The sequence below is a fragment of the Panulirus ornatus genome, chromosome 57, assembly GCF_036320965.1.
Source record: "Panulirus ornatus isolate Po-2019 chromosome 57, ASM3632096v1, whole genome shotgun sequence".
NCBI classification, from domain to species: domain Eukaryota; kingdom Metazoa; phylum Arthropoda; class Malacostraca; order Decapoda; family Palinuridae; genus Panulirus; species Panulirus ornatus.
Window position 1 is genome coordinate 31173260 of NC_092280.1, and position 20195 is coordinate 31193454.

Below are 20195 nucleotides of genomic sequence, written 5' to 3' on the forward strand. Positions count from 1 at the left end.
ACATTATGTGGGTCAGGCTCATTGATGACCATAGATGCAGTATGTGAGTCAGGATCATTGATGACCATAGGTACATTATGTGGGTCAGGATCATTGATGACCATATGTACATTATGTGAGTCAGGATCATTGATGACCATAGGTACATTATGTGGGTCAGGATCATTGATGACCATAGGTACATTATGTGGGTCAGGCTCATTGATGACCATAGATGCAGTATGTGAGTCAGGCTCATTGATGACCATAGGTACATTATGTTGGTCAGGATCATTGATGACCATAGGTACATTATGTGGGTCAGGCTCGTTGATGACCATAGATGTAGTATGTGAGTCAGGCTCATTGATGACCATAGGTACATTATGTGGGTCAGGCTCATTGATGACCATAGGTACATTATGTGGGTCAGGATCATTGATGACCATAGGTACATTATGTGGGTCAGGATCATTGATGACCATAGATGCAGTATGTGAGTCAGGCTCATTGATGACCATAGGTACATTATGTGGGTCAGGCTCATTGATGACCATAGGTACATTATGTGGGTCAGGCTCATTGATGACCATAGATGCAGTATGTGAGTCAGGCTCATTGATGACCAAAGGTACATTATGTGGGTCAGGCTCATTGATGACCATAGGTACATTATGTGGGTGAGGATCATTGATGACCATAGATGCAGTATGTGAGTCAGGCTCATTGATGACCATAGATGCAGTATGTGAGTCAGACTCATTGATGACCATAGATGCAGTATGTGAGTCAGGATCATTGATGACCATAGGTACATTGTGTGGGTCAGGATCATTGATGACCATAGATGCCGTATGTGAGTCAGGCTCATTAATGACCATAGGTACATTATGTGGGTCAGGATCATTGATGACCATAGGTACATTATGTGGGTCAGGATCATTGATGACCATAGGTACATTATGTGGGTCTGGATCATTGATGACCATAGGTACATTATGTGGGTCAGGCTCATTGATGACCATAGGTACATTATGTGGGTCAGAATCATTGATGACCATAGATGCAGTATGTGGGTCAGGATCATTGATGACCATAGGTACATTATGTGGGTCAGGATCATTGATGACCATAGGTACATTATGTGGGTCAGGATCATTGATGACCATAGATGCAGTATGTGAGTCAGGATCATTGATGACCATAGGTACATTATGTGGGTCAGGATCATTGATGACCATAGGTACATTATGTGGGTCAGGCTCATTGATGACCATAGGTACATTATGTGGGTCAGGATCATTGATGACCATAGATGCAGTATGTGAGTCAGGCTCATTGATGACCATAGATGCAGTATGTGAGTCAGGATCATTGATGACCATAGATGCAGTATGTGAGTCAGGATCATTGATGACCATAGATGCAGTATGTGAGTCAGGATCATTGATGACCATAGGTACATTGTGTGGGTCAGGATCATTGATGACCATAGGTACATTATGTGGGTCAGGATCATTGATGACCATAGGTACATTATGTGGGTCAGGCTCATTGATGACCATAGGTACATTATGTGGGTCAGGATCATTGATGACCATAGATGCAGTATGTGAGTCAGGCTCATTGATGACCATAGATGCAGTATGTGAGTCAGGCTCATTGATGCCCATAGATGCAGTATGAGTCAGGATCATTGATGACCATAGGTACATTGTGTGGGTCAGGATCATTGATGACCATAGGTACATTATGTGGGTCAGGATCATTGATGACCATAGGTACATTATGTGGGTCAGGATCATTGATGACCATAGATGCAGTATGTGAGTCAGGATCATTGATGACCATAGGTACATTATGTGGGTCAGGATCATTGATGACCATAGGTACATTATGTGAGTCAGGCTCATTGATGACCATAGGTACATTATGTGGGTCAGGATCATTGATGACCATAGGTACATTATGTGGGTCAGGCTCATTGATGACCATAGGTACATTATGTGGGTCAGGATCATTGATGACCATAGATGCCGTATGTGAGTCAGGATCATTGATGACCATAGGTACATTGTGTGGGTCAGGATCATTGATGACCATAGGTACATTATGTGAGTCAGGATCATTGATGACCATAGGTACATTATGTGGGTCAGGATCATTGATGACCATAGGTACATTATGTGGGTCAGAATCATTGATGACCATAGATGCAGTATGTGAGTCAGGATCATTGATGACCATAGGTACATTGTGTGGGTCAGGATCATTGATGACCATAGGTACATTATGTGGGTCAGGATCATTGATGACCATAGGTACATTATGTGGGTCAGGATCATTGATGACCATAGGTACATTATGTGGGTCAGGCTCATTGATGACCATAGGTACATTATGTGGGTCAGGATCATTGATGACCATAGATGCAGTATGTGGGTCAGGATCATTGATGACCATAGGTACATTATGTGGGTCAGGATCATTGATGACCATAGGTACATTATGTGGGTCAGAATCATTGATGACCATAGATGCAGTATGTGAGTCAGGATCATTGATGACCATAGGTACATTATGTGGGTCAGGCTCATTGATGACCATAGGTACATTATGTGGGTCAGGATCATTGATGACCATAGGTACATTATGTGGGTCAGGATCATTGATGACCATAGGTACATTATGTGGGTCAGGCTCATTGATGACCATAGGTACATTATGTGGGTCAGGATCATTGATGACCATAGGTACATTATGTGGGTCAGGATCATTGATGACCATAGATGCAGTATGTGAGTCAGGCTCATTGATGACCATAGATGCAGTATGTGGGTCAGGCTTATTGATGACTATAGTAGCCATAGCAGCCCAAGGGCTCGGGAGGGAGGACCAGTTCCAGTAGAGCAGAGCTGCTGCCCGCATCCCGTCCGCCGCTCCCCAGCCACCCTTCAACCGCTACTCTGCCACCCGTCAGCCGTTGCTCTGCCACCCGTCAGCCGTTGCTCTGCCACCCGTCAGCCGCTACTTTGCCAGCCGTCAGCAGTCAGGATGGACAGGCGGTTCCTGCGCATCGTTCAACTGGGCGTGGCCTACATGTTCTGCTTCATATCCTTCCAGACGAACAGCATCATCGAGGTCAGTCAACTTTCCTTACTACCCCTCACCCCTCACCTCATCCCTCACCTCTCACCCCTCACCTCACCCCTCACCCCTCACCTCACCCCTCACCCCTCACCTCATCCCTCACCCCTCACCTCACCCCTCACCTCACCCCTCACCCCTCACCTCTCACCCCTCACCTCACCCCTCACCCCTCACCTCACCCCTCACCTCTCACCCCTCACCTCACCCCTCATCCCTCACCTCACCCCTCACCCCTCACCTCACCCCTCACCCCTCACCTCACCCCTCACCTCACCCCTCACCCCTCACCTCACCCCTCACCCCTCACCTCACCCCTCACCTCTCACCCCTCACCTCACCCCTCACCCCTCACCTCATCCCTCACCCCTCACCTCACCCCTCACCCCTCCCCTCACCCATCACCTCACCCCTCACCCCTCCCCTCACCCCTCACCTCACCCCTCACCTCTCACCCCTCACCTCACCCCTCACCTCACCCCTCATCCCTCACCTCACCCCTCACCCCTCACCTCACCCCTCACCCCTCACCTCACCCCTCACCTCACCCCTCACCCCTCACCTCACCCCTCACCCCTCACCTCACCCCCTCACCTCTCACCCCTCACCTCACCTCTCACCCCTCACCCCTCACCTCACCCCTCACCTCTCACCCCTCACCTCACCCCTCACCTCTCACCCCTCACCTCACCCCTCACCCCTCACCTCACCCCTCACCCCTCACCTCACCCCTCACCTCTCACCCCTCATCTCACCCCTCATCTCACCCCTCACCCCTCACCTCACCCCTCACCCCTCACCACACCCCTCACCCCTCAACTCACCCCTCACCTCACCCCTCACCCCTCACCCCTCACCTCACCCCTCACCCCTCACTCCTCACCTCACCCCTCACCCCTCACCTCACCCCTCACCTCACCCCTCACTTCACCCCCTCACCCCTCATCCGCTCATTGTTGGTGAACGTTTGACTCAGTAGGTAAGAGTCGTTCTCTTGTGTTAACATAGATTATTCATGTTTGACTCAGTAGGTAAGAGTCGTTCTCTTGTGTTAACATAGATTATTCATGTTTGACTCAGTAGGTAAGAGTCGTTCTCTTGTGTTAACATAGATTATTCATGTTTGACTCAGTAGGTAAGAGTCGTTCTCTTGTGTTAACATAGATTATTCATGTTTGACTCAGTAGGTAAGAGTCGTTCTCTTGTGTTAACATAGATTATTCATGTTTGACTCAGTAGGTAAGAGTCGTTCTCTTGTGTTAACATAGATTATTCATGTTTGACTCAGTAGGTAAGAGTCGTTCTCTTGTGTTAACATAGATTATTCATGTTTGACTCAGTAGGTAAGAGTCGTTCTCTTGTGTTAACATAGATTATTCATGTTTGACTCAGTAGGTAAGAGTCGTTCTCTTGTGTTAACATAGATTATTCATGTTCGACGGAGAGGAATGCATGCATGACAGTCGATGAATAATAACACGACGTATGATGTCAGTCATGGTGTGTAGAGACACAAGAATACTTGCAGTACAACTCCTGCTCATAATAGTTCTGCTGTACACAACGTCCTGTACTGTACTGTACTACACAATACTGTACGCTGCTGTACTGTACACTTACTTTACTTTACTATACTTTACTGTACTGTACACTGAACTGTACTGTACTCTTATATACTATGCTATACTATACTTTACTGTACTGTAATGTACACTGTACTATATTATGATGTACTATTCTGTCTTTACTGTACACTTTACTGTACAGTACTGTACAGTACAAGAAACGGGGCACCAGGAGCGTAAACTCCCTCCCCGTACAGGACAAGAGATGGGACACCATGAGTGTAAACTCCCTCCCCGTACAGTACAGGAGATGGGACACCATGAGTGTGAACTCCCTCCTCGTACAGTACAAGAGATGGGACACCATGAGTGTAAACTCCCTCCCCGTACAGTACAAGAGATGGGACACCACGAGTGTAAACTCCCTCCCCGTACAGTACAAGAGATGGGACACCATGAGTGTAAACTCCCTTCCCGTACAGTACAAGAGATGGGACACCATGAGTGTAAACTTCCTCCCCGTACAGTACAAGAGATGGGACACCACGAGTATAAACTCACTCCCTTGAAGTACAAGAGATGGGGCCCCATGAGTGTAAACTCCCTCCCCGTACAGTACAAGGGATGGGACACCACGAGTGTAAACTCCCTCCCCGTACAGTACAAGAGATGGGACACCATGAGTGTAAACTCCCTTCCCGTACAGTACAAGAGATGGGACACCATGAGTGTAAACTCCCTCCCCGTACATTAGAAGAGATGGGACACCATGAGTGTAAACTCCCTCCCCGTACAGTACAATAGATGGGACACCATGAATGTAAACTCCCTCCCCGTACAGTACGAGAGAAGGGGCCCCATGAGTGTAAACTTCCTCCCCGTACAGTACAAGAGATGGGGCCACATGAGCGTAAACTCCCTCCCCGTACAGTACAAGAGATGGGGCCCCATGAGTGTAAACTCTCTCCCCGTACAGTACAGATGGGACACCATGAGTGTAAACTCCCTCCCCGTACAGTAGAAGAGATGGGACACCATGAGTGTAAACTCCCTCCCCGTACAGTACGAGAGATGGGACACCATGAGTGTAAACTCCCTCCCCGTACAGTACAAGAGATGGGACACCATGAGTGTAAACTCCCTCCCCGTACAGTACAAGAGATGGGACACCATGAGTGTAAACTTCCTCCCCGTACAGTAAAAGAGATGGGACAGCACGAGTGTAAACTCCCTCCGCGTACAGTACAAGAGATGGGACACCATGAGTGTAAACTCCCTCCCCGTACAGTACAAGAGATGGGACAAGACGAGTGTAAACTCCCTCTCCGTACAGTAGAAGAGATGGGACACCATGAGTGTAAACTCCCTCCCCGTACAGTACAAGAGATGGAACACCACGCGTGTAAACTTCCTCCCCGTACAGTACAAGAGATGGGACACCATGAGTGTAAATTTCCTCCCCGTACAGTACAAGAGATGGGACACCACGAGTATAAACTCACTCCCTTGAAGTACAAGAGATGGGGCCCCATGAGTGTAAACTCCCTCCCCGTACAGTACAAGAGATGGGACACCATGAGTGTAAATCCCTCCCCGTACAGTACAAGAGATGGGGCACCATGAGTGTAAACTCCCTCCCTGTACCGCACAAGAGATGGGACACCATGAGTGTAAACTCCCTCCCCGTACAGTACGAGAGATGGGACACCATGAGTGTAAACTCCCTCCCCGTACAGTACAAGAGATGGGGCACCATGAGTGTAAACTCCCTCCCCGTACAGTACGAGAGATGGGACACCATGAGTGTAAACTCCCTCCCCGTACAGTACAAGAGATGGAACACCACGCGTGTAAACTCCCTCCCCGTACAGTACAAGAGATGGGACACCATGAGTGTAAACTCCCTCCCCGTACAGTACGAGAGATGGGACACCATGAGTGTAAACTCCCTTCCCGTACAGTACGAGAGATTGCTAAGGAACAAGTGCACACGAGCACGGACTACTAAAAACAAGTGCACAAGAGCACGGGCTACTTAAAACAAGTGCACAGTTGTTAGAAGCAGTGAAAAGTTTTTATCGAGGATGTAAGGCATGTGCACGTGTAGGAAGAGAGGAAAGTGATTGGTTCTCAGTGAATGTAGGTTTGCGGCAGGGGTGTGTGATGTCTCCATGGTTGTTTAATTTGTTTATGGATGGGGTTGTTAGGGAGGTGAATGCAAGAGTTTTGGAAAGAGGGGCAAGTATGAAGTCTATTGTGGATGAGAGAGCTTGGGAAGTGAGTCAGTTGTTGTTCGCTGATGATACAGCGCTGGTGGCTGATTCATGTGAGAAACTGCAGAAGCTGGTGACTGGTGTGTGAAAGAAGAAAGCTAAGAGTAAATGTGAATAAGAGCAAGGTTATTAGGTACAGTAGGGTAGAGGGACAAGTCAATTGGGAGGTAAGTTTGAATGGAGAAAAACTGGAGGAAGTGAAGTGTTTTAGATATATGGGAGTGGATTTGGCAGCGGATGGAACCATGGAAGCGGAAGTGAGTCACAGGGTTGGGGAGGGGGCGAAAGTTCTGGGAGCGTTGAAAAATGTGTGGAAGGCGAGTGCATTATCTCGGAAAGCAAAAATGGGTATGTTTGAAAGAATAGTGGTTCCAACAATGTTATATGGTTGCGAGGCGTGGGCTATGGATAGAGTTGTGCGCAGGAGGGTGGATGTCTTGGAAATGAGATGTTTGAGGACAATATGTGGTGTGAGATGGTTTGATCGAGTAAGTAATGAAAGGGTAAGAGAGATGTGTGGAAATAAAAAGAGTGTGGCTGAGAGAGCAGAAGAGGGTGTGTTGAAATGGTTTGGTCTCATGGAGAGAATGAGTGAGGAAAGATTGACAAAGAGGATATATGTGTCATAGGTAGAGGGAACGAGAAGTGGGAGACCAAATTGGAGGTGGAAGGATGAATTGAAAAAGATTTTGAGCGATTAGGGCCTGAACATGCAGGAGGGTGAAAGGCATGCAAAGAATAGAGAGAATTGGAACGATTTGGTATACTGGGGTCGACGTGCTGTCAATGGCTTTGAACCAGGGCATGTGAAGCGTCTAGGGCAATCCATGGAAAGTTTTGTGGGGCCTAGATGTGGAAAGGGAGCTGTGGTTTCGGTGCATTATTCATGACTGCTAGAGACTTAGTGTGAACGAAAGTGGCATTTGTTGTCTTTTCCTAGCGCTACCTCGCGCACATGCGGGGGGAGGGGGTTGTTATTTCATGTGTGCGGGGTGGCGACGAGAATGAATAAAGGCAGCAAGTATGAATTATGTATGTGTATATATGTATATGTCTGTGTATGTATATATATGTATACGTCGAAATGTATAGGTATGTATATGTGCGTGTGTGGACGTGTATGTATATACGTGGGTATGTGGGTGGGTTGGGCCATTCTTTCGTCTGTTTCCTTGCGCTACCTCGCTGACGCGGGAGACAGCGACAAAGTATATATATATATATATATATATATATATATATATATACTGAGGATGGTTGGGTGGAGGTTGGTGAGATAAGATAAAGATAAGTGAGGAACATGATGGGACGCAATGATAACAGTGATAACTATGGAAGATGATTTTGTCCTGAATATGTAAGGGAAGTTGTTAGGGTCTATTGTGAACTCAGAGAAAAACATAAAAAATGCATTTCGTTTAATAAGAGAAGACAGTGATAAGGTGAAGCGCTACAGACGTGAAGGGAAGGGCTACAGACGTGAAGGGAAGCAAACATTTGTTATGAACTGAATTGGCAATGCGGGAGCAGTGGGCGGAGCGAACCTTTCTCGCCCTTTTTTCGTAGTATTCTCAACTTGTTTATTAAACAAGTTAACATTAATATTAAAAAGAAACACTAGGATTAAGGCTACATAAATCAAGCAACGCAAGGAAAACAAATGTTGCTTTGGTGATATTATCAAATTGCATTTAACGTATAGAATTCTGGAGGAAATGGCAACCATTATTGTGAGTACCGATGTTGACCATACTAGTTGTAGCAAGCAACACCGGCAGTGATGACCAATATCAAGCATGGTAAGTAAGGCTCACATACTAGTGACCGACACACACACTCTACTTCACTCAAACAGGTGAGCTCCAAGCCTCAGGTGAAGGTAAACACCTGGAGTCATACTAGCGAGAAATAAGCAACGGAAAATTACTGATTGATAATATGAGCAGAACACTTGAGCACAAGTGCAGTTTACATGAAAGTGATGATATGAGCAGAACACTTGAGCACAAGTGCACAGGTTTACATGAAAATTATATGCGCAGAACACTTGAGCACAAGTGCACAGGTTTACATGAAAGTGATAGTATGGACAATCACATGTTTACCAAATGGCGTCCTAGCTTCGTCTCTTCGATGTATATCAACTGACTGTTATATTTCTCTCTAGTGTCTCCCTTAATGATATGATTAGTACAAATGAGTGGGAGATGTATAAAAGAAAGGCAGCAGGTCAAGAGAAAGGTGCAAGAGGTGAAAAAGAGGGCAAATGAGAGTTGGGGTGAGAGAGTATCATTAAATTTTAGGGAGAATAAAAAGATGTTCTTGAAGGAGTTAAATAAAGTGCGTAAGACAAGGGAGCAAATGGGAACGTCAGTAAAGGGGACTAATGGGGAGGTGATAACAAGTAGTGGTGATGTGAGAAGGAGATTGAGTGAGTATTTTGAAGGTTTGTTGAATGTGTTTGATGATAGAGTGGCAGATATTGGGTGTTTTGGTCGAGGTGGTGTGCAAAGTGAGAGGGTTAGGGAAAATAATTTGGTAAACAGAGAAGAGGTAGTAAAAGCTTTGCGGAAGATGAAAGCCGGCAAGGCAGCAGGTTTGGATAGTATTGCAGTGGAATTTATTTAAAGAGGGGGTGACTGTATTGTTGACTGGTTGGTAAGGTTATTTAATGTATGTATGATTCATGGTGAGGTGCCTGAGGATTGGCGGAATGCTTGCATAGTGCCATTGTGCAAAGGGGATAAGAGTGAGTGCTCAAGTTACAGAGGTATAAGTTTGTTGAGTATTCCTGGTAAATTATATGGGATGGTATTGATCGAGAGGGTGAACGCATGTAAAAGAGCATCAGATTGGGGAAGAGCAGTGTGGTTTCAGAAGTGGTAGAGGATGTGTGGATCAGGTGCTTGCTTTGAAGAATGTATGTGAGAAATACTTAGAAAAGCAGATGGATTTGTATGTAGCATTTATGGATCTGGAGAAGGCATATGATAGAGTTGATAGAGATGCTCTGTGGAAGGTATTAAGAATATATGGTGTGGGAGGCAAGTTGTTAGAAGCAGTGAAAAGTTTTAATCGAGGATGTAAGGCATGTGGACGTGTAGGAAGAGAGGAAAGTAACTGGTTCTCAGTGAATGTAGGTTTGCGGCAGGGGTGTGTGATGTCTCCATGGTTGTTTAATTTGTTTATGGATGGGGTTGTTTGGGAGGTGAATGTAAGAGTTTTGGAAAGAGGGGCAAGTATGAAGTCTGTTGGGGATGAGAGAGCTTGGGAAGTGAGTCAGTTGTTGTTCGCTGATGATACAGCGCTGGTGGCTGATTCATGTGAGAAACTGCAGAAGCTGGTGACTGAGTTTGGTAAAGTGTGTGAAAGAAGAAAGCTGAGAGTAAATGTGAATAAGAGCAAGGTTATTAGGTACAGTAGGGTTGAGGGTCAAGTCAACTGGGAGGTAAGTTTAAATGGAGAAAAACTGGAGGAAGTAAAGTGTTTCAGATATCTGGGAGTGGATCTGGCAGCGGATGGAACCATGGAAGCGGAAGTGAATCATAGGGTGGGGGAGGGGGGCGAAAATTCTGGGAGCCTTGAAGAATGTTTGGAAGTCGAGAACATTATCTCGGAAAGCAAAAATGGGTATGTTTGAAGGAATAGTGGTTCCAACAATGTTGTATGGTTGCGAGGCGTGGGCTATGGATAGAGTTGTGCGCAGGAGGGTGAATGTACTGGAAATGAAGATGTCTGAGGACAATGTGTGGTGTGAGGTGGTTTGATCGAGTAAGTAATGTAAGGGTAAGAGAGATGTGTAGAAATAAAAAGAGTGTGGTTGAGAATTCAGAAGAGGGTGTTTTGAAATGGTTTGGTCACATGGAGAGAATGAGTGAGGAAAGATTGACCAAGAGGATATATGTGTCAGAGGTGGAAGGAACGAGAAGTGGGAGACCAAATTGGAGGTGGAAAGATGGAGTGAAAAAGATTTTGAGTGATCGGTGCCTGAACATGCAGGAGGGTGAAAGGCGTGCAAGGAATAGAGTGAATTGGAACGATGTGGTTATACCGGGGTCGACGTGCTGTCAATGGATTGAACCACGGCATGTGAAGCGTCTGGGGTAAACCATGGAAGTTTCTGTGGGGCCTGGATGTGGAAAGGGAGCTGTGGTTTTGGTGCATTATTACATGACAGCTAGAGACTGAGTGTGAACGAATGTGGCCTTTGTTGTCTTTTCCTAGCGCTACCTCGCACACATGAGGGTGAGGGGGTTGTTATTCCATGTGTGGCGAGGTGGCGATGGAATGAATAAAAGCAGACAGTATGAATTACGTGCATATGTATATATGTATATGTCTGTGTGTATATATATATGTATATATTGAGATGTATAGGTATGTATATTTGCGTGTGTGGACGTGTATGTATATACATGTGTATGTGGGTGGGTTGGGCCATATATATATATATATATATATATATATATATATATATATATATATATATATATATATATATATATATATATATATATATATTTATTTTTTATTATACTTTGTCGCTGTCTCCCGCGTTTGCGAGGTAGCGCAAGGAAACAGACGAAAGAAATGCCCCCCCCCCATACACATGTATATACATACGTCCACACACGCAAATATACATACCTACACAGCTTTCCATGGTTTACCCCAGACGCTTCACATGCCTTGATTCAATCCACTGACAGTACGTCAACCCCGGTATACCACATCGCTCCAATTCACTCTATTCCTTGCCCTCCTTTCACCCTCCTGCATGTTCAGGCCCCGATCACACAAAATCTTTTTCACTCCATCTTTCCACCTCCAATTTGGTCTCCCTCTTCTCCTCGTTCCCTCCACCTCCGACACATATATCCTCTTGGTCAATCTTTCCTCACTCATTCTCTCCATGTGCCCAAACCACTTCAAAACACCCTCTTCTGCTCTCTCAACCACGCTCTTTTTATTTCCACACATCTCTCTTACCCTTACGTTACTCACTCGATCAAACCACCTCACACCACACATTGTCCTCAAGCATCTCATTTCCAGCACATCCATCCTCCTGCGCACAACTCTATCCATAGCCCACGCCTCGCAACCATACAACATTGTTGGAACCACTATTCCTTCAAACATACCCATTTTTGCTTTCCGAGATAATGTTCTCGACTTCCACACATTCTTAAAGGCCCCCAGAATTTTCGCCCCCTCCCCCACCCTATGATCCACTTCCGCTTCCATGGTTCCATCCGCTGCCAGATCCACTCCCAGATATCTAAAACACTTCACTTCCTCCAGTTTTTCTCCATTCAAACTCACCTCCCAATTGACTTGACCCTCAACCCTACTGTACCTAATAACCTTGCTCTTATTCACATTTACTCTTAACTTTCTTCTTCCACACACTTTACCAAACTCAGTCACCAGCTTCTGCAGTTTCTCACATGAATCAGCCACCAGCGCCGTATCATATATATGACCAATGCCATCCAAACCTGCCGCCTTGCCGGCTTTCATCTTCCTCAAAGCTTTCACTACCTCTTCTCTGTTTACCAATCATTCTCCTTGACCCTCTCACTTTGCACACCACCTCGACCAAAACACCCTATATCTGCCACTCTATCATCTAACACATACAACAAACCTTCAAAATACTCACTCCATCTCCTTCTCACTTCACCACTACTTGTTATCACCTCCCCATTAGCCCCCTTCACCGATGTTCCCATTTGCTCCCTTGTCTTACGCACTTTATTTACCAACTTCCAAAACATCTTTTTATTCTCCCTGAAATTTAATGATGCTCTCTCACCTTAACTCTCATTTCCCCTCTTTTTCACTTCTTGCACCTTTGTCTTGACCTCCTGCCTCTTTCTTTTGTACATCTAATCATTTGCACTACTTCCCTGCAGAAATCGTCCAAATGCCTCTCTCTCCTCTTTCATTAATAATCTTACTTCATCCCACCACTCACTACCCTTTCTAATCTGCCCACCTCCCACGCTTCTCATGCCACAAGCATCTTTTGCGCAAGCCATCACTGCTTCCGTAAATACATCCCATTCCTCCCCCACTCCCCTTACCTCCTTTGTTCTCACCTTTTTCCATTCTGTACTCAGTCTCTCCTGGTACTTCCTCACACAAATCTCCTTCCCAAGCTCACTTACTCTCACCACTCTCTTCACCCCCAACATTCACTCTTCTTTTCTGAAAACCACTACAAATCTTCACCTTTGCCTCCACAAGATAATGATCAGACATCCAGTTGCACCTCTCAGCACATTAACATCCAGAAGTCTCTCTTTCGCGCACCTATCAATTAACATTTAATCTGATAACGCTCTCTGGCCATCTCTCCTACTTACATATGTATACTTATATATATCTCTCTTTTTAAACCAGGTATTCCCAATCACCAGTCATTTTTCAGCACACAAATCTACAAACTCTTCACCATTTCCATTTACAACAATGAACACCCCATGTACACCAATTATTCCCTCAACTGCCACACTACTTACCTTTGCATTCAAATCACCCATCACTATAACCCGGTCTCGTGCATCAAAACTACTAACACACTCATTCAGCTGCTCCCAAAACACTTGCCTCTCATGATCTTTCTTCTCATGCCCAGATGCATATGCACCAATAATCACCCATCTCTCTCCATCCACTTTCAGTCTTACCCATATCAATCTAGAGTTTACTTTCTAACACTATCACATACTCCCACGACTCCTGTTTCAGGAGTAGTGCTACTCCTTCCCTTGCTCTTGTCCTCTCACTAACCTCTGACTTTACTCCCAAGACATTCCCAAACCACTCTTCCCCTTTACCCTTCAGCTTCGTTTCACTCAGAGCCAAAACATCCGGGTTCCTTTCCTTAAACATACTATCTATCTCTCCTTTTTTCTCATCTTGGTTACATCCACACACATTTAGACACCCCAATCTGAGCCTTCGAGGAGGATGTTTCCCCTTTTTGAAAGTTAACATACAAGGAGAGGAGGGTTTCTAGCCCCCGCTCCGGTCCCCTTTAGTTTTTTTTTTTTTTTTTAATTTTCCAAAAGAAGGAACAGAGAAGGGGGCCAGGTGAGGATATTCCCTCAAAGGCCCAGTCCTCTGTTCTAAACGCTACCTCGCTAACGCGGGAAATGGCGAAGTTTGAAAGAAACGAAAGAAATATATATATATATATATATATATATATATATATATATATATATATATATATATATATATATATATATATATATATATATATATATATATATATATATATATATATATATATATATATATATATATATATATATATATATATATATATATATATATATATATATATATAAGTATATTCCTATGAGTCCACGGGGAAAATGAAACACAAGTTCCCAAGTGCACTTTCATGTAATAATCATACCATCAGGGGAGACACAAGAAATATAACAGTTTGTTGATAAACAACGAAGAGATGTAGCTAGGACGCCATTTGGTAAACATGGGATTGACCAAGACAGACAACGAGCGTAACATAAACTTATTATTTGGACAAGAAGGTGAATTGTTTACAAATTTTATCATCAATAAAGATATCCAATTTATATAGACCATCACAAATAGTAAGATTATAACTTTATGTATTCAATAATAGAAGATTCAATGATATTTCTCCTGGTACTGGATTAGAGTTAATAACTGAGATGGCATAACTCCAATCAATACAATGATCATAGTTTTTAGCGTGATTAAAGAAGGCATTTGATTCTTGTTCTGTTCTTATACTATATTTGTTGCTGAAGTCTAACAAAGATCCTTACCAGTCTGCCCAACTTAAAATTTATCACAATTTCTACATGGTACTTTATAGAAGCACCTAGGAGAATTTTCTGGTGAGTTCCTGATTAAGATATTCTTTATAGTATTATTGTTGCTGAAGGCAACATTTACATTAAAGGATTTAAGCGACATGGGAAGTAAAGTAAAATTATTATTAAATGAGAAGTGAAAAATTCTTGGTGTCAATGGGAGGTTTGGGCTGAACTTTATAGAATGATTTCTTTGCTAACGTAAGGGATTCATCAACTGATTTATATTTCTCTCTTGTATCTCCCCTGATTATGTGATTATTACACGAAAGTGCACTTGGGAACTTGTGTTTCCATGTCCCCGTGGACTCATAGGAATATACTTGATCACGCGCAAAATTGTGAGCCTTTCCAAGATATATATATATAATATATATATATATAATATATATATATATATATATATATATATATATATATTATATATATATAATATATAATTATATTATAGAGAGAGAGAGAGAGAGCGTTGTCATGTGTAATATACCAACACCACAGCTCACTGTCCACAGTAAGCCGGAGATGGACGAGAACAAATGGCTCTTATTATGCTAAAGTTTTAAGTGAAGATGGTCTTTCCTGGCTTTGAAATGGCCTTCAGTTCGGTGATGGAAAACTTGTAGGGGTGTGTTCAGTTGTGATGGTGTGAGGGGCACGTACCTGTAATACTATACATGTACTTGAGACTTTCATAGAGATTATATATCATGACTAAAACTGCCTTCCTTCATGCAATAAGTATTTACCACAATATTTAGTGTTAAAGTAGGTACTTATATTTACTCACAATATATATGTTAAAGTGGTACTTATATACACGATATATAAGTGTTAAAGTAGGTCTTATATTTACACGCAATATTATAAGTGTTAAAGTAGGTACTTATATTCCTGTGGTATACAGTCTTAACGATGTTGTTGTTATTGTAGAGTTGGTGTTGTACATCGTGAACTGTCTTCCGTAAAGTATACTGTCTGGAATATACCACATATCTGCCATAGTACCACATATCTGGTAATATACCACATATCTGGCAGTATACCACATATCTGTCAATATACCACATATCTGCCATAGTACCACATATCTGGCATATACCACATATCTGGCAGTATACCACATCTGGCAGTATACCACATATCTTGCAATATATCACATATCTGCCATAGTACCACATATCTGGCAATATACCACATATCTGGCAGTATACCACATCTGGCAGTATACCACATATCTTGCAATATATCACATATCTGCCATAGTACCACATACCTGGCAATATACCACATATCTGGCAATATACCACATATCTGGCAGTATACCACATCTGGCAGTATACCACATATCTTGCAATACATCACATATCTGCCATAGTACCACATATCTGGCAATATACCACATATCTGGCGGTATACCACATATCTGGTAGTATACCACAAATCTGGCAGTATACCACGTATCAGGCAATATACCACATATTTGGTAGTATACTACATATCTGGCAATATACCACATATCTGGTAGTATACACATATCTGGTAGTATACCACATCTGGCAGTATACCACATATCTGGCAATATACCACATATCTGCCATAGTACCACATATCTGGCAATGTACCACATATCTGGCAGTATACCACATATCTTGCAGTATATCACATATCTGCCATAGTACCACGTATCTGACAATATACCACATATCTGGCAGTATACCACATATCTGGCAATATACCACATATCTGCCATAGTACCACATATCTGGCAATATACCACATATCTGGCAGTATACCACATATCTTGCAATATATCACATATCTGCCATAGTACCACATATCTGACAATATACCACATATCTGGCAGTATACCACATATCTGGTAGTATACCACAATTCTGGCAGTATACCACATATCTGGCAATATACCACATATTTGGTAGTATACCACATATCTGGCAATATACCACATATCTGGTAGTATGCCACATCTGGCAGTATACCACATATCTGGCAGTATACCACATATCTTGCAATATATCACGTATCTGCCATAGTACCACATATCTGGCAATATACCACATATCTGGCAATATACCACATATCTGGTAGTATACCACAAATCTGGCAGTATACCACATATCTAGCAATATACCACATATTTGGTAGTATACTACATATCTGGCAATATACCACATGTCTGGTAGTATACCACATATCGGGTAGTATACCACATATCTGGCAGTATACCAATATCTGGCACTATACCACAGATCTGGTATCATACCACATATCTGGCAGTTACCATATTATCTGGCAGTATACCACATATCTGGCAGTATACCACATATTTGGCAGTATACCACATATTTGGCAGTATATTATGAGGTATACATTGTAGATGATCGTTAGATTATAGAGTTAACCATGCACGTGTTATGTTACTGTATACTTGTATACTGATGATAACTTTTTCCCATGTGGGATAATGAGGCATCCCACTGGGATCCAGGTTCGGGAAATCACAAAAATATGGTAATTTGTCATAGAAATGAAAGTCACAATCCTTTGGAAGACCAAAGATAATGGGGAAAACATTTTCACTAAAGCAGATTTAAGTGAAGAAATGACCCTCCCCAGACCTCCGGCCAGGTGTCCACCCCCACACATACACACACATATACATATACATATACACATACACATGCATACGCATATACATACACATATCCATACATATACATACACAGGCATACACATATACATACATATACACACACATATATACACACACATACATACACATGCATACACATATTAATACACATATACATGCACACATGCATACACATGTTTTATATTTTTTATATATTTTGCTTTGTCACTGTCTCCTGCGTTAGCGAGGTAGCGCAAGGAAACAGATGAAAGAATGGCCCAACCCACCCACATACACGTCCACACACACAAATATACATACCTATACATCTCAACAATATATACACACATAGACATATACATTTATACACATGCACATGATTCATACTGTCTGCCATTTTCATTCCCATCTCCACCACGCCACACATGAAATAACCACCCCCTCCCCCCAAATGTGCACGAGGTAGCGCTAGGAAAAGACAACAAAGGCCACTTTCGTTCACATTCAGCCTCTAGCTGTCACGTAATAATGCACCGAAACCACAGCTCCCTTTCCACTCCAGGCCCCACACAACTTTCCATGGTTTACCCAGACGCTTCACATGCCCTGGTTCAATCCATTGACAGCATGTCGACCCTGTTATATCAATCGTTCCACTTCACTCTATTCCTTGCACGCCTTTCACCCTCCTGCATGTTCAGGCCCAATCACTCAAAATCTTTTTCACTCCATCTTTCCACCTCCAATTTGGTCTCCCTCTTCTCCTCGTTCCCTCCACCTCCGACACATATATCCTCTTGGTCAATCTTTCCTCACTCATTCTCTCCATGTGCCCAAACCACTTCAAAACACCCTCTTCTGCTCTCTCAACCACGCTCTTTTTATTTCCACACATCTCTCTTACCCTTACGTTACTCACTCGATCAAACCACCTCACACCACACATTGTCCTCAAGCATCTCATTTCCAGCACATCCATCCTCCTGCGCACAACTCTATCCATAGCCCACGCCTCGCAACCATACAACATTGTTGGAACCACTATTCCTTCAAACATACCCATTTTTGCTTTCCGAGATAATGTTCTCGACTTCCACACATTCTTAAAGGCCCCCAGAATTTTCGCCCCCTCCCCCACCCTATGATCCACTTCCGCTTCCATGGTTCCATCCGCTGCCAGATCCACTCCCAGATATCTAAAACACTTCACTTCCTCCAGTTTTTCTCCATTCAAACTCACCTCCCAATTGACTTGACCCTCAACCCTACTGTACCTAATAACCTTGCTCTTATTCACATTTACTCTTAACTTTCTTCTTCCACACACTTTACCAAACTCAGTCACCAGCTTCTGCAGTTTCTCACATGAATCAGCCACCAGCGCCGTATCATATATATGACCAATGCCATCCAAACCTGCCGCCTTGCCGGCTTTCATCTTCCTCAAAGCTTTCACTACCTCTTCTCTGTTTACCAATCATTCTCCTTGACCCTCTCACTTTGCACACCACCTCGACCAAAACACCCTATATCTGCCACTCTATCATCTAACACATACAACAAACCTTCAAAATACTCACTCCATCTCCTTCTCACTTCACCACTACTTGTTATCACCTCCCCATTAGCCCCCTTCACCGATGTTCCCATTTGCTCCCTTGTCTTACGCACTTTATTTACCAACTTCCAAAACATCTTTTTATTCTCCCTGAAATTTAATGATGCTCTCTCACCTTAACTCTCATTTCCCCTCTTTTTCACTTCTTGCACCTTTGTCTTGACCTCCTGCCTCTTTCTTTTGTACATCTAATCATTTGCACTACTTCCCTGCAGAAATCGTCCAAATGCCTCTCTCTCCTCTTTCATTAATAATCTTACTTCATCCCACCACTCACTACCCTTTCTAATCTGCCCACCTCCCACGCTTCTCATGCCACAAGCATCTTTTGCGCAAGCCATCACTGCTTCCGTAAATACATCCCATTCCTCCCCCACTCCCCTTACCTCCTTTGTTCTCACCTTTTTCCATTCTGTACTCAGTCTCTCCTGGTACTTCCTCACACAAATCTCCTTCCCAAGCTCACTTACTCTCACCACTCTCTTCACCCCCAACATTCACTCTTCTTTTCTGAAAACCACTACAAATCTTCACCTTTGCCTCCACAAGATAATGATCAGACATCCAGTTGCACCTCTCAGCACATTAACATCCAGAAGTCTCTCTTTCGCGCACCTATCAATTAACATTTAATCTGATAACGCTCTCTGGCCATCTCTCCTACTTACATATGTATACTTATATATATCTCTCTTTTTAAACCAGGTATTCCCAATCACCAGTCATTTTTCAGCACACAAATCTACAAACTCTTCACCATTTCCATTTACAACAATGAACACCCCATGTACACCAATTATTCCCTCAACTGCCACACTACTTACCTTTGCATTCAAATCACCCATCACTATAACCCGGTCTCGTGCATCAAAACTACTAACACACTCATTCAGCTGCTCCCAAAACACTTGCCTCTCATGATCTTTCTTCTCATGCCCAGATGCATATGCACCAATAATCACCCATCTCTCTCCATCCACTTTCAGTCTTACCCATATCAATCTAGAGTTTACTTTCTAACACTATCACATACTCCCACGACTCCTGTTTCAGGAGTAGTGCTACTCCTTCCCTTGCTCTTGT

General features: G+C 43.3%; 1 protein-coding gene across 2 annotated transcripts in view; it reads left to right on the plus strand.

Moving 5' to 3' along the window:
- The first annotated feature begins 2796 nt into the window (after positions 1–2796).
- The window catches only part of LOC139766416 (UNC93-like protein MFSD11), a 138466-nt gene continuing 121067 nt past the window's right edge, over positions 2797–20195 (plus strand). The window contains exon 1 of one of the 2 annotated variants that reach the window (XM_071695058.1): positions 2797–3120. In XM_071695058.1, the coding sequence (XP_071551159.1) occupies positions 2812–3120 (309 nt within the window). In that variant the 5' untranslated portion in view covers positions 2797–2811. Of the gene's footprint in view, positions 3121–8744; positions 8764–20195 lie in introns of those variants that run through there. The other variant, XM_071695073.1, reaches the window with a different exon arrangement.